At 33.0% G+C, this 15447-nt stretch overlaps 3 protein-coding genes across 3 annotated transcripts; all 3 read left to right on the forward strand.

Annotated features, from left to right (window-relative positions):
- The first annotated feature begins 1533 nt into the window (after window positions 1-1533).
- On the forward strand, window positions 1534-5647 carry LOC108326613 (uncharacterized). Its single transcript, XM_017560207.2, has 5 exons — window positions 1534-1889; window positions 2300-2468; window positions 3002-3380; window positions 4252-4332; window positions 4801-5647. The coding sequence occupies exons 1-5, from the start codon at window positions 1794-1796 to the stop codon at window positions 5297-5299; spliced, it is 1224 nt and encodes a 407-aa protein (XP_017415696.1). The 5' UTR covers window positions 1534-1793; the 3' UTR covers window positions 5300-5647.
- Window positions 5648-7085: 1438 nt separating this feature from the next.
- LOC108326601 (E3 ubiquitin-protein ligase SP1) lies at window positions 7086-11810 on the forward strand. Its single transcript, XM_017560193.2, has 11 exons — window positions 7086-7423; window positions 7518-7570; window positions 8542-8660; window positions 8767-8862; window positions 9176-9313; window positions 9430-9495; window positions 9952-10064; window positions 10143-10253; window positions 10446-10489; window positions 10569-10671; window positions 11258-11810. The coding sequence occupies exons 1-11, from the start codon at window positions 7350-7352 to the stop codon at window positions 11358-11360; spliced, it is 1020 nt and encodes a 339-aa protein (XP_017415682.1). The 5' UTR covers window positions 7086-7349; the 3' UTR covers window positions 11361-11810.
- A 2022-nt stretch (window positions 11811-13832) lies between these two features.
- On the forward strand, window positions 13833-14747 carry LOC108325534 (uncharacterized). The gene has a single exon (XM_017558620.2). It carries the CDS (start codon window positions 13955-13957, stop codon window positions 14564-14566), a length of 612 nt encoding a protein of 203 aa, XP_017414109.1. The 5' UTR covers window positions 13833-13954; the 3' UTR covers window positions 14567-14747.
- The last annotated feature ends 700 nt before the right edge of the window (window positions 14748-15447 follow it).

Here is a 15447-nt window from a genome sequence, read left to right on the forward strand (position 1 = left end):
TTCAACAAATTTTTGATCATCATAAAAAAGGGAGAGATTGTTACCAATAAGAAACATTGATGCTTTGAAGAGATTTTGATGATGATGGACTTGAAGCCTTGAAGAATTATTTACATACATTGTTAAAGAATTTTTTTTATAGAAAACCTTGTATTAGGCTTTTGCTTTCACTTGTACATTATAAAAATACTTGTAAATTGCTTTTTAGTATAGCTATGTTGCAACAATAATCGATTACCATGAAGGATAATCGATTATTATGTGTAAAACGAGAAAACACCTCAAATCGACAATAATCGTTTATCTCTCAGAATAATTTATTATCACCGAAAATTATGATTGTCTAGGGTTCAACATTAATCGATTATCACTAATGATAATTGATCATCATCATTACAAAAAACTTATAACAACAAAAAATAATCGATTATCACTTTTGGTAATCGATTATCTCTAATAGTTGAGAGATGTCTTTTCAATTTCTGACCCAGCTTGAACCTTAGGCTATAAATAGTGTTCTCTACAATTCTTAGAGTGTAACTTTTCACTAAGAGTATTAGAATTATGTGCCTAAGGGAAACTCTAAGTGTTTGTGAAAAAGGAACTTGTGAACTTGGTGCTTATAGGAGGAAGTGTTCTTTTTTAGTGTGTCTAAGTTGTGGAGAATACCTACAAAGCAGAGTTAAGTTGTTCATTCTTTTGTACGTCAAAAAGAGGTACCTTTCATCTCTTATCTATTGAGAGAGGTAGTTTCTAATCTCAATTCTTATTTTCTCTATTGTAAATTGTTATTTATTTTAGTGGAAAGGTTAATCACTCTTTTGGAGAGATTAATAACCGGATGTAGGGTCTTTTGATCAGAACCAATATAAAAATCATCTGTGTGATTTTCTCTATCCCTTCATCTCTTTACTTTATTCTGTTCAAAGAAAATTTGTTTAAAATGGAAAACAAAATTTTAATAGAACCAATTCACCCTCCCTTCTTAGTTTTGTGTTCGAACGCACGTTTTAAATTTTCTGCTGTGCAATATTGATTAAAAAAAGAAGATAAATGATTAATTTTTTCTTTATTTCTTGAAAAGTATTCTCACACTTCTTTTGTCCACACAAAAATTTAACTTTTTTTAGGAAGTTGAATTAAAAACATAACTATTTTAGAAAATCCCTCAGTGAATCTTCAATAATACTATGTCAATTATTGATATTAAAATTTTCATAAATAATTAATATTAAATAATTTCATAATAAAAACTTCCAAAAGAAAAGAGGAAACCTGCTAAAGCCGGGCCCATTGAGCAGAGATTTTTTGAGAAACAATGGTGGCTGATGTGCCGTTAGGAGCTGGTAGGGCATTCAAAATTATGACACGTGGACCACGGAAAGTCACAACTCAATTAGCATATATTGTTAACGGTCTAGATAAAAAGCACAAAAAAAATAAACGGCCGAGATGAATCTCAAGTGGCAGCGTAGGAGAGACTGAGGACACACAGTAAAAAATCACCCAACCTGTCCAAGTCAGAGTTGAAGAAAAACCACATATATGTTTTCTCACCCACAGGGCGTTGATGCCTCCAATTTCGGAAGTTTTCGTTTTAAACAAATGGATGACATAAAACCATTTTTTATTTTTATATTTTAAATTTCTGGTACCACCCAATGACTTAATTCGGAAAATCTTTCGGATTTCTGGCCCTGGTTGGGATAAGTTGATGGGTTCATAACTGCAACAGAGCCACGAAAGAAGAGAGTTTTGGTTTCCAAAACCTCGTTTTTCCCAACACAGAAAAAATGATGCCGAAACTGTGTTTGATGGCTTCTCATGGATGCCCTGTGGGACTTGCTTTGCAGCACGACTTGCCCATGGTTGGCAGCACCATTACCAAGGTAAAGAATCTGGTTTCTGATTTGGTGGTTGCAACTTTTTACATACTTATGCCCTAATCCTTTTGGTAGGTCTTTGAATGAAAAAAGGGTTTTCTTATTTTAACCTATGATTCATCTTTTAATATTTTGTTAGTATTAATAAATTGTTTATTAAAATTTGGAGAGTGGCCTATTGAGCATAAGTGGAATCTGGAATTGACTTCGTTATCTTTTCTCTTTCACAATTAATGTTTTTGGTGAAATTCTAGTAAAGAAAGATCGTTTAGTGTGCTAAGTGCCCTTAGGGTACTCCATTTTATGAATCAATAAATAATTTTGTGTATTGAAAATCGTGGTGGAGTTTGTTAGTGACGGTCCTGCTAACCAGTGCCTTTTCTTCATTTTTTTCCTTGAATTTTTGTGTAAGACAGGGTTGCCTACCATTATTGCCTTCTCCTGTACTGAAACCGGCAATGATCAGATATGGATCTCCGTTAAATCCATTTGAGTCAACCAAGCCCCAGAAAGAGTGGTTCGATTCTGATCATATTGTCAACGTGAACTTGTCGACTCAAAGACCCATGCTTATTGATGTTCAAGGTGAGCAGGCAGCTTACTAAGTTGTATTTGATCCAGCCATTTGATTGCTTACTCGTTCTTCAAAGTTAAATGATTGATTGCTCAATTCCAACTTGTCTAGCTTGTAGCCACATAACTTAAATACTATTTGTTGGTGATCTAATAACTAGTAATCTTGCAAACACTCTTTCAGTCTGTTATAAAATGTTGTGTCTCTGCTATGTGTTGAATGTATCTCATTCTTTCACATGTTCATTTTAGTAGTAAAAATGTTAAATCCAATGGTCATTTTTCATTCACATGTTAATTTAGTGGTGAAATGTTAAACCTGTTGACCAAAAAGATTACATAATACCTAATCACTGAAGGTTGGTTTTCTTTCTCAGATATGATGCACCCTAGTTGCTAGAATGATGTAAGTAATTGCTGAAAGGATGGTAGATTTAATTATTGAGTCTACATTCACTTCTGTGATGAATGTTTATTGTCTTATGCTATTAAATTTATGTTTTAAGCCGTGTCAAACCAAGTAATTTTCTTAATTTTGGTTGCAGGAACTTATCCAAGTCCAGTACATTTTGGCTTTGGCATCGTTGATCAATGCTGTCAGCAGGATAAAATTTTGCAGTGCGTCATGTCTGAGAGTGCTGAAGCTGGGATAGGTGGTGTGCCTATATCTCTATTGTCAGGCATTGATGAACCTCAAAAACCATTGACACCTGTTATCCCAAAAAGCAAATTCTTCATCCCGAAGCTTTTGCTAAATATTTTTCAAGATTCGGCCTTTAGTTCAAAGGTTACAGTTCATCCAGATGGTCAAGTCACTTTTATGGGTACTGCACTTGAGATGAAAGATCTTCTTTCTGTAGTTGCTGACTCATACTTATTACGGAAGGGTGAAAGACAATTTATGCTTGTTCCACACTTCAGCAGGTATACAAATTATTCAGAGTCAAATTAATCACATGAAATTCTTAATCTTCCGGTTACTTAGAATTACATTTTCATAGTAAAACAGAATAATCAACATTTTGTGTGTGTAAAGACTGTTGATCTATGGGTTGAGTCAGATTTAATTAGATTTTCGATGTCAAATTTAAAAGCTTGGAAAATATATGTCTTTAAATGTGTTTATTCTCTAATGTATGGTAAGATACCGGAATCTTTGCAATTTGCATGATTTAGCCTTAATTTTGTTGAATCTGTTGTTTTGCATTCATGACAACTACTTGAATTTTACCCAAAAATGTGCTATTTGACAATGGATTACCTTGTGTATCTGTCATGGTTAAATTTTATTGGAGGGAGTACTATAAGTTTGGGATGCTTTCATATAAGTTAACTGAAATTTGGTCAATGTGAAGACAAAGTTCGTTCTTCACTTGCTCCCTCCACATGCCTGTGAGCACGTGTGTATGTATGTCTTGAATTGTTTGTTTATACTAATTTAATTAATGCACATCTGCTAACTGTTAATTTTTGAGAAATAGTCTTTTTTATTTTAGGTGATGCTTTCAGAAACTAATAAAAGAAAAACAAATTATTTCTCTAAAATACACACTAGTTTTATTTTTGTTTTCTAATTCTGCAACAAATGCAAAATCAATAAATAAATATATGATGATTAATATTAGTTACTGAAGTTAAATTAGTTGCTTTCTAGTTTGTGCATAGTGATTCCTTGAATCAACTGATTTTTCAAACTTTTGTTGTTGCTATTAAATTACTTTTGTAATGAACTTTTAAATCTTCATAATTAACTATGTATTTTTGTTTGACTTTTACTGTCAATTTCAATGTGCAGGATGAGTATCAAAGAAGTAGAAGTAAAAAGTCTTTCCTCCACGCTGGATATTCATTCTACATTGACTCTTCCTTTGAGGAGGTATTCAAAATATGTTTCCCTGAAAACTTGCCTTTTTCTTCTCACTTTGAGATATGAAAGATATACTTGTCTAGGAGTTACTTTTATTCAAATAATAGTTCACAACCATTCTGCTCTCTATAAAACAAATGCAACTTTGGTCTGATGGCTTTTCATTTCATCCATGTTATGCATTTGGTATACCCTAAGCTATGACCTATGTGCATAATCCAGTCTACAAACTGATTTTTCGAATAGGAGTCTGATGAGGAAGAGTTATCTTCGTGTAAAACTTCTTTTAATGAACTTTTTCAAAATCTTGTAAAACTTCTTATAGACTTATACAATTTTTCAAAATCTTGACATGGAGGAATTGTGTTCTACAGTGGAGCTGCATTATTACTTTCATTGATGCTGACTGTTTCTCTCTGGTTGTGGATGGGCTTATTAATAAACGTATTATGTTGTTGCTTTTCTTTTTCCTAACAGTCCTGAGAAAGCCAAAGTCAAGCCTTCACGAAAGAAGAACAAGAAAGTAGCCAGAGATAGGGATCTCTTCAAGAAGAACTACTTACATGCATGCGAGAGTCTTCTGTCCTTATTGGTTGACAAGAGCCAACACCGCAAAACAGCAATTCTCTCTCTCAAGAAATCTGGCCCTGAACTTCCTGCGCTCCTCACACAATTTTCTGCTTGCATTGCCGGTACTGGTCTTGCTGTTCTGCTATCTGTGATCTGTAAGCTTGCTTGTGGAAGGGGGATTCCCTTTTGTTCTTATAAGCTCCTCAACACAGGTTTTGGATTTGGGTTGGTTTGGATTTCTTGGGCAGTTAATAAGCTAAGGGATACAATTGTTGGCATTAACAAGAATGGTGGAAAGCCAAGACTGAAAGATGAGGAGATAATTCAAAAGGTGGACAAGAGCCTGAGAGAAATATACTTCAGATCCGCTGCATTGCTGGCAGTTGCAGTGCTAAGGCTTGCTTGAGCACTGAAGAAATGATGGCATCGAAATTGAAGTGCTGCAAGTGTCAGAGGTCCACACATTGGAACGATCATTATACCTTATTAGTTGGATGTCATGGCCAAGGCTTTTGGGGAAGTGATAGCAAAACGCAATCTTTTTTCAAACCAAATGAACCTTTGCTTGATCTTGGAAGCACATGATTGTGGATTGTTGTCTTGCGCAGCACTTGGATGCTGTACTTTGGCTGAGGATATTATCTTGTTTCATTAACCAAAGTAGGTATCATACTTGTTTGCTTGGTATTAGGGAAGTGAGACAAATTCTAAAGTGTAATGTGAAATTTTGCAATGAAATACTGTTTTGGTGAAATTGTTCAGGTTGTATTATATATCACTGTTACCAAATGATGCAAGTCTCTTTACGTGGAATATCTCTGCAAAAGTATTTCAGTTCCCACTGTCTTATTCTGCAAAAGTCATTATGTGCATATGGACCAATATACTGAATGACCAATTTTTAGTACTTTACCTGAAAGAAGACATTATAGTACTTTATCAATAGTCTTCGATAAGATGTCTGAAACTAATAACAGAAAATTCTGGTCTTTTTAATAGCTAAAATGTAGTATTTAGGAGAGTAGCATTGATTGTTTTAGATTTTGGTAAGCATTGATGTTATAGGGAAACTAATTTTTGTATTCATAGTATATCTCATATTTCATTTTGGTTGAATAGCGAATTTTTTTTCTCATTTTTTATGTATTGATATTTAATACTCTCAATTAAATAATATTTATCTTAATTAGTTAATTAAAATAATTATTATAAATTCAACACATGACGCTCAACAATTTATTCTTAAATGACTTTTTCAATGTCTTCATTAATACAATTTTTTTGTATTAATATAATGTCAGTGTAAAAATGCTTACATGACAGTTAACGAGTGAGTGATAAGGAAGATTTATCCAATTCTACTAGTGGATTCTAATTAAAGTCTATCGACTATAAAATAAGTGTTGGCTATCCACTAAAAACATCAAACGTGTTTATTGTTTTATTTTTTACAAAATAATTGCATCTATATATATATATATATATATGTATATATATATATATATATATGCGCGTGTGTGTGTGTGAAAATTTAAAAATGAAGTAATAGTTAATGTTATGTTAAAGTTTTAATAAAAAATTAATAATAATAATAAGAATTTGTTTTGAAAAGGCAAAAAAAGAAGAAGAGAAAAAGGTATACAGTTGTATATGTTGACATGTATGGATAAATACATATTTTGTGAAATATTCTATCCACACATTTAAGTCACTATTGTGGCACTATATTTCTCCATACATTTTCTACAACAAGGTTATAAAACACCTATCAATGAAATTTCAGGTGGAAAAAAGTTATATGCCTCTTTTACTGTTTATTTTATTTTGTTTATCTAACTTTATATTATTACTCCACTCTTCTTTTTGTGATTGTCTTCATATAAATAGCAAATAGTTAATTTATATGAATAATAAAAACATTTAACAATGTCATAAGTTTAAATTATGTTTCAAAAATACTTAAAACTAAATGGTTGAATAATTTTCTCACTAATAATTTTATATTTTATTCACTTATACGAAAAATAAATAGACAATATTACTAGCTCTATTTAAAAAGAAAACTAATACTCAATAACTGTACAATTTTATTAATACAGAAACAATTATGAATTTTATAATAATTAGCTTTGTACGAAATTAATTGATTAAATTTAATAGTTTTTGTATAATAATTTGACGCAAGGAATGTCATTGATTTTGTGAGATAGGAAAGGAAGGAGCCCATACCACGCAGGAACAAGACTGTCCTCCGCTTTCTTTTACCCTTTACTTTACTCCTTGCATCCAATTCCAATTCTCTCTCACTTTTCTCCAATTTAATTTTTCTTACGACAAATTAAAAAGACCATCTTTTGCAACCCAACGCACAATCAAATCACACGTTCATTTCCCAACCTCAATCCCCTTTTCAATTGAAGCAATGGGTTTGAACGCTTAGTGTTCGAAGGACGAAAATGATTCCGTGGGGTGGCCTCAGTTGCTGTTTGAGTGCTGCTGCCCTTTATCTTCTCGGCAGAAGCAGTGGCAGGTATACATCTATTTTTGTCACTTTAAATTGAATCACGTTTTTCGTTCTGCCGTTATGGAACAGCATACGTAAAAGCTCCCTTTTTATGTGACAGGGATGCGGAAATTCTTAAATCGGTTACGAGGGTCAATCAGTTGAAGGAACTGGGTATGTGTCTTTTTCGGGAGTTGAATCCTCAATTGTTCGAAAATTTGGTTTAAATTGTGTTGTTGTCGTTTTGAATAACATGATCTGAGTCACTGATCGTTAAATGCATGTTACTTGTGGTTTCGTAAAAAACTGGTGGAACGGTGTCTAGTTTTAGCGTTTTTTTTTGCCAATGACCATTTGGGTTTGTTGGATGTCCCACTTTTACCAGTGGCATGACCAAAACAGTGTGTACAAGTATCGGATAACCCTCATTCCATGAATTAGGTCTTGGTGTGGTTGAGTTTGATCTAAACTCAAATTTTGAGATCATTTCAAAGCCGATCTTAGTGTTTATTATTAGGCCTGTCTTAACGTTTATTGTTAGGCTTATTGAGATGTCCATTATCGGGTTGTTATTTGAATCACCCACAGATGTCCAGATTTGCAAACCTTTTGCTATATTATCTAGTAATGTGGCCAAAATATCATAAGTGGGAGACTACTTTCTCACGAGTTAGCTTTAGAAGTTCAGTTAGGACAAAACCTAAATTAAGAGGGTTGTTTCAAGTGTCTTGTGGTGCTATTGTAAATTGATAGTTAATCTGGTTGAAGAAAGCTATAGACCACTCTGTACATAGGAAAATATTAGTTGCTCTAGATTGGCCTTATTTTGCTAGCTGATAATCATTTGTCATGATATACGTTCATCCTTCTTGCTATGCTGTTTGTTGCGAGATACTTATTAGTTATCATTTTGGGAACAATGACTTCCTCATTTTGTATTAATTTTATGCTTGAGACACTATCCATATGATACTGGCCTCCTTGATATGTATTCCAATTAGTACTTGATATTAAAATAAAAATTGATTTACATTTCTATGGTGCTGAATCGACAAGGTTAGATGTTCTTTCATTGCATTAGAGTTTACTACTTGATAATGTGATGTTATAGTTTCTGATCATGACTGGGTCTCCTCACTTTTCAGCTCAACTGTTAGATGCTGAAATATTACCCTTGATTGTTTCAATTTCTGGAAGAGTCGGCTCTGAAACCCCAATTAACTGTGAGTTCAGTGGTTTAAGAGGCGTAATAGTTGAAGAAACAGTACGTATACGTAAACCATGAATATCTCCATTTCATGAGGGCATTGCTTATGTCATCTTACTCCTCTATGTTTGATATTGAAAATGTTTTACAATTTTTCTTTTAGGCAGAGCAGCATTTTCTTAAACACAATGATGCTGGTTCCTGGATACAAGATTCTGCTTTGATGCTATCAATGAGTAAAGAGGTTCCTTGGTATCTGGTGAGCATTTTGCCTCTGTTGAGTGTTCCTGAATTAAAGTTTGTTCTTTATCATTTAATTATTGTTATTATTTCTTATCAGACTGATGGTATATTTGTTTGTTAGAATAATCTTTAAATCTATTAAGTGAACATTCCTCTCCTCGTGCCAATTATTAGCATTGATATATATATATATATATATATATATATATATATATATATATATATATATATATATATATATATATATATATATATATAATATCTGAATGAAAACCAATGCACTTAAAGTAAACATTTAGGATTACAGTGCCTCTGTCATTGTATATTAGGATGATGGGCGTGATCGTGTGCATGTGATTGGAGCTCGGGGTGCCACTGGTTTTGCATTACCTGTTGGAAGTGAGGCATTTGAAGAGTCAGGTCGGTCACTTGTACGTGGAACATTGGATTATCTCCAAGGTCTCAAGGTGGGAGTCTTTTCATCCATCCAATCCTTTCTGCTGGTCCCTGCAAAAATAAAAGATAAATAGAAGTATTGAGATGCTTTTTTCGTAAACTGACATAATTGACATCGTGCTTTTAGATGCTTGGGGTCAAGAGAATTGAACGGGTACTTCCTATTGGAACTTCCTTGACGGTTGTTGGTGAGGTAATGTAATTAATTTCAAGAACATGGCTACTTTCTCAAGAGTCAAGAGTGGCATTTCATTGTAATCGGTATTAGCAGTGCAGATTATATAGGTAATGGTAAAAGATACAGCAATACTTTGCCCTGCTACTTGCTGGAACAATCATTCCACTAAAAACGTGTTTCAGTGATTCCTGAATCCTAGTGACTTGAATGCACAAATTTTAGATTGGAAAAACTTCTAGTTGATTATGTGATACATTTGAAGTCAAATGAACTCTACTTTACAAGTTTCTAATTCAGATCAAAGCCATTGTTGTTTCTCATAAATTCAAACACATTACAGCATACATGAGAGAAAAAAAAACTATCCCTTTCTATTTTCAATATATCAAGTCTAGTTCATTTTTGTGCCTATCAGATACTAATCCTTTACTGTTTTTTTTTTTTTAATTTAATTTTTAACTTTATCATCAGGCTGCTAAAGATGATGTTGGGACCATTCGAATTCAACGACCCCACAAAGGACCATTTTATGTCTCTCCCAAAACAATTGATCAACTAATTGCAAATCTGGGAAAATGGGCAAGGTTACTTTACAAATGTCTGGATGCCTATTGAGAGTTTTGGTGTACCAGATTTTTTTATTGACTAAATTTTCTTATTAGGTGGTATAAGTATGCCTCTGTGGGCTTGACAGTGTTTGGTGCTTATCTGATAGCTAAGCATGCTATTCGGTACATATTGGAAAGACGGCGCCGTATCGATCTACAAAGAAAGTACACATCAATACTGATTCTTCTTCTCATTAGTGCTAAAAAACCAAATGCCATTTAAAGCTTTTAATTAAGAAAAGAGTGATACAACGTTGTTTTAATTATTAAGAGTTCACCTCTCAACTTTAATGGGAAGTATTGGCACTGTTCAATGCACGTGTCTAATTTTTAATTGGTCTTGACAATTTTATCCAGGGTTCTTGCTGCTGCTGCGAAGAAGTCAGGATCAAATAATGATGGTAAATTTTATGGCTCAATTATATCTATGTTTGCATCGCCTATTTCAGTATTTACCATAACTTTTTGGTTCTTTCTCAGTTGAAAAGGCGGACAGCTTATCAGATGTTGCTAAAAGGGATCGTTTAATGCCGGATTTGTGTGTAATATGCCTTGAACAGGAATACAATGCTGTTTTTGTTCCGTAAGCTATCGATCTCATCCTCTTTCCTGGTTGACATAAAGTATTCTGCAGTCAATTTTAGACGGTTATATGTTTTTCTTCACATGAAAACTGGCTATTATAAAAGCAGTACCACTGAGAATTACAAACAAACTTCCACAGTTTCGTTCTTTTTTCCATGAATATAAATTATCAAGCCATTTCTTAATTATCTTTATTAAATATGATAAACATGAAGAAAAAAAGCTTATTCAACAATGTTTGGTGGCCAAAAATATTATTGTTAACTATGTTTGAGTATTAAATTTAGTCCAGTTTTTACTGGCAAAATAAAAAATGCAGCATTGCAGATAACGTTTCCCTTGAGTTAACCTCCTCCCAGTGTTCTGTGTGGAAGTTTTGATATTATTTGTATTATACTAACCCACCTCAATCCCAAACTATCCTCTTCTATGCTCCGATTACTTGATTATTATACACTATATACACACAGTCTGTATATGCTTGCTACAATCACTCAAACTGAGATGTTCAAAAGCAGAGTTATTTATTTAACTCCATACTCTAAGTTATTGAAAAACCCCTAAGTTATATATTATGTTATCAGGTGTGGCCATATGTGTTGCTGTACAGCTTGTTCTTCACACTTGACCAATTGTCCTCTTTGCCGGCGACAGATAGAGAAGGTTGTCAAGACTTTCCGTCATTGAGTATGAGTATACATGGAAGCCCAACTAAACAAGTCACTTGGAATGAGGAATTGTGCCTTAACAATCCAAGGGCAACAAATTTGGTCACTGTTGATTAAAGATTTAGCACCTTTTCATCGTCTATATTTTTTACAGGCTTTTGTCTGTGAGCAATTATGAAACCAACGGCCTTTACAGAAATATCTGCACGGATTTGGCATCAAAATTTGTAAATAGTTATCGGAACAAGTTATGTTACTTCAGTCTGTTGTAGAACTTTATTTTCTCATAGGATCGATTCTACTTTTTGTTGAATGTTTCTCTTCTTAAGTACTGTGAAAACAATTTGTTGTTAATCATACCAGGGGCTCATTGTATACTCGAGTTCTTAACTTGCGTATGTAGTTGGTACTGGATAGTTGTCTTTGTAATCACTATTTCATCAATGGCAATGACATGCATTCTCATCCATTTTTTTAATAAATTCTATTATTGGTTGAAATTAGTTGGAAGTTACTAATTTTGGTGAGACTAATGAACATCATTTAAGATTTTTTTTTTTGTAATTTTTAATAAATTTTAATCAAGAAAAAATGAATGTTAGAGTGTTCGAGAACGGAAACTAATTTTAATTTCTACATATTTTTCATAACCATTGTTTAATGTAATGTGACGTGTGCCTAGATCACTACGTCACTTTAGTTTGTGTGTTTTATCTTCTGGGGTGGGAATAAAAAAGTGAAAAAGGGTTCTTTGGCGTGTTTATTTGAACTAAATTGATTGGTATACTGTGAACAGGGTTTGGAAATTTGGAATATATCCTCAGCTTTGTAGAGGGTGGGGTAAGCAATGTTCATAAGTGATGAAAAGAAAGAACGGTAAAAAAGGGAATCTATTTTTGTGAGTGGAGAACTAGAAAGTTTTTTGCGTTGAGAATAAAGGAGTAAAACTATATTTTAGGTCAATAATTTTTGGTTCTTTGCTTCAGAAACTCTAATAATGAGTGGCTTTCTTTGTTTCTTGAAGGGCTTGACAAGAAATTCCTTTACAGAGAGCTATCGGGTACGTGTTACAGAATCTGGCTAGAGGCCACAAATCGTATAAAATTAGAAAAGCAAAACCGGAATCACTTTATTTTTCTTTTTTTTTTCTACAATCACAACCTAAAATGTTCTTCTACCCAAACCCTTATCACAAGTTTGACTATAGCCAGTTTATACAATTTACTATTTGATTTTGTTTATTTATCCATCTTATATATAAAATTGGAAACAATTTATTGTTTTCATTACTAAAGTATGCATGTGATGTACTGATATATTAACATATTTTTCTGATATGAGATTGGTCTACTGGAAATGTGATGGTCATCAATGACACGACTAAAGTTAGTTCAATCATGAACCAACTTTAAATGTTGAGTCTGCAAATTATATACTTAGTCTTATCAGACGGATGTTAAAAATTTTAGACCGATCAATGATACAACTAAAATAATTTATACAAGTGTAAGATAATTTTCCTTTTATAAAACAATGCAATCCAATTATTAATAGACTTCATAAGTAGCAACTTTAGCGAGAGTAGAGCCTCCCTTTCTGTATTACCGATAAAAAATTAATTTAGCAAACATGAAATAACATAAAAAAAAAGCTGTTGAAGTTATTTGATTGCCATGTTAAACTTCAATTTTGTTTGTTGGTTTGGATGGAGTCGTGTTCATGCAAAGAATTGATCCATTACAGTATGCATGTAAAGTTTGTAGGCGCAGCCTAATCTTAATCCATGATATTCAGAAAATTTAAAATGATGAACAAGCACCCGAGAGACAAACTATTAAAGAATTTCCACGTGCTTTCTTCATATTCTTTTTATAAATCAGAATAGGATTCTACTTGTTCAAGAAACAATAATACATATTCTAGTAGTACCATGTTGTAGATTTTTCTATTTCAATATCATGCATACTTTTTCTTTCTTCTTGGGTGTTGCGTTATACAAACACTGGGTTTAATCTGATGATTAGATGTCATTTTTCACGAAAAAGCCATTATTATTAAACTTCACATATCACAGGGACCAGTAGAATCAGTTTTCTGTGAGGGAAGCTAAGATGATTCTTTGTTGCTACTTGGCTTTGATTATTTCTCCATTCTTCTACTTGGAGACAACTGAATCCTATGCTCCTTTGAAAGTCCTTGTGTCAGTTATCAAATTTCAATTTTCTCCCTTCTTTTTTCCTTATACTAAGCTGTCAAATATGCCAATAAGGACATACATAGCATGGTGCGTTGGTTTTACTAGTTTGTTTCAGCTGAAGGTGGATATATAATAATTGTTAGGGTGAGAAGAAAGTGGTGGGAATTGATCCCTGTCATGGAAACTAAGAAAAAGCAACCTTATTAGCTGTTAGGAATCTAATCCTAATGGTTTCTTCAATAACAATTGGTTCTCTTAAAGGATCACATTAATTTCAAAAGAAGATGTTTGCCTTTATTTTTCAAACATCATTGTCTTTTCATTTTTCCTTTCCACACTCTGCATAAAAAGTTTAACACAAATATATATCCTCACCACCACAATATTCTGAGCTTAACCCATTGAGTAATCACACTATGGACAAAAACAATGCCTCAAACTCTTCTGTGTGCAACAAAATCCGTCAAGCACTTGCAAACAACCTTGCTGTTAGAACCGTTCAACGCATCACAAGCTTCAATCAAGAACCTAAGCCACTCACCAAACATCCAAAAACACCTTCTTCCATCATTAGTATTCCTATCCAAAACAAACCACATCCAAATCATAAGGCTCCCAAACAAGGATCAGGATCAGGAGCAATTCCAATAAAGTTTGATCACTCAGCAGTCTCAGGTGCAGAAAGAGCAAACAAAGTGGCTATCAAAGGTGAGCCTCATGCACAGCGTGTTCCCATGCAAGGGTACAAACAACAAGGTCATGGGGTGCTCACAGAATCACCACATGGTAAAAAAATTGACATCAATGACCATTTCAAAGATTTCATTCAACAAACCAGGGAGAAAATGATGAGAAGCATGACGAACATTGGTTGGGGTCAGAACAACCATGCGGCTGCACCAGATCATGAGTCTCACCATGGTAGTCACAAAAACGAAAGCCATTTTTCTGACTTTATTCAGCGTGCTAGGAAGAAGCTCAGAACTTCAACAACTGTTCGCAAGAATAATTACACCAAGAAAGAGTGAGAGTCTGAATATTCAAGAAGCTTGATCAGTAAGTAGTATTGCTCGTGTAAGTGTGGTAAATTATGAGTTGAAGGGTATGCATGCATGGTATTTCTTTCTTATATGTATATTTATATATGTTGAAGTCTTAATACATTGTTCTATATTAAATATTCTCTATAAAAAGATGTTCTTGAGTGAATTTTTCTTCCCCAGTAAATTCAATTTGAAAATGTCGTGTATCAGATCATATAAAATCCACAGAAAACATCTAATGCAGCCATAGTTTACATGAGAGATTTTGCAAATCAGAACACATACAAAATATAGACAAACAGAACAAGATTCCGCATCTGGGGCTCTTACATCACTATACCATCTTGCCACCGCAGCATTTAGCACTACCACCGCTGCAGAGGAAGAAGAGGTGAAGAACTCAGCAGAGTAAAAAGGGAGAAAGTTAGGAAACTCGTACAGAAAAGTATTTCATGTTTTTTGAAAGAGAAAAATGTTATTTACCATTTGACAATTTTTACGGGTTAAAATGGTTTTATAAAAAATTATCTTTTATATTGAAAAAAAGAGAGAGAATGAATATTAATGAGAAATAATATCAAATAGCAGTAAAAAAATTTTAGTGTCTTTTTTAAAAGTTTCTCTTGGAAAGTATTTCATGTCTTCTAATTTTTTTTTTGGAACACAATTTATATAGAGATATTTGGAAAAACTCGTTTCGAAAGATATTTTATACATTCTAGAAAGTTTAGTTCAGAAATTTTATTTCAAAAACAGTAGTCAACAATCCACATTGTCCGTTGCTCAATATAAATTAAATTAAATATAAATATAATTTTTTTTAATTAAATTAAATTTAATAATATATAAATTAATTTTAATTTAAT

Source organism: Vigna angularis, chromosome 3 (genome assembly GCF_016808095.1).
Source record: "Vigna angularis cultivar LongXiaoDou No.4 chromosome 3, ASM1680809v1, whole genome shotgun sequence".
NCBI classification, from domain to species: Eukaryota; Viridiplantae; Streptophyta; class Magnoliopsida; order Fabales; family Fabaceae; genus Vigna; species Vigna angularis.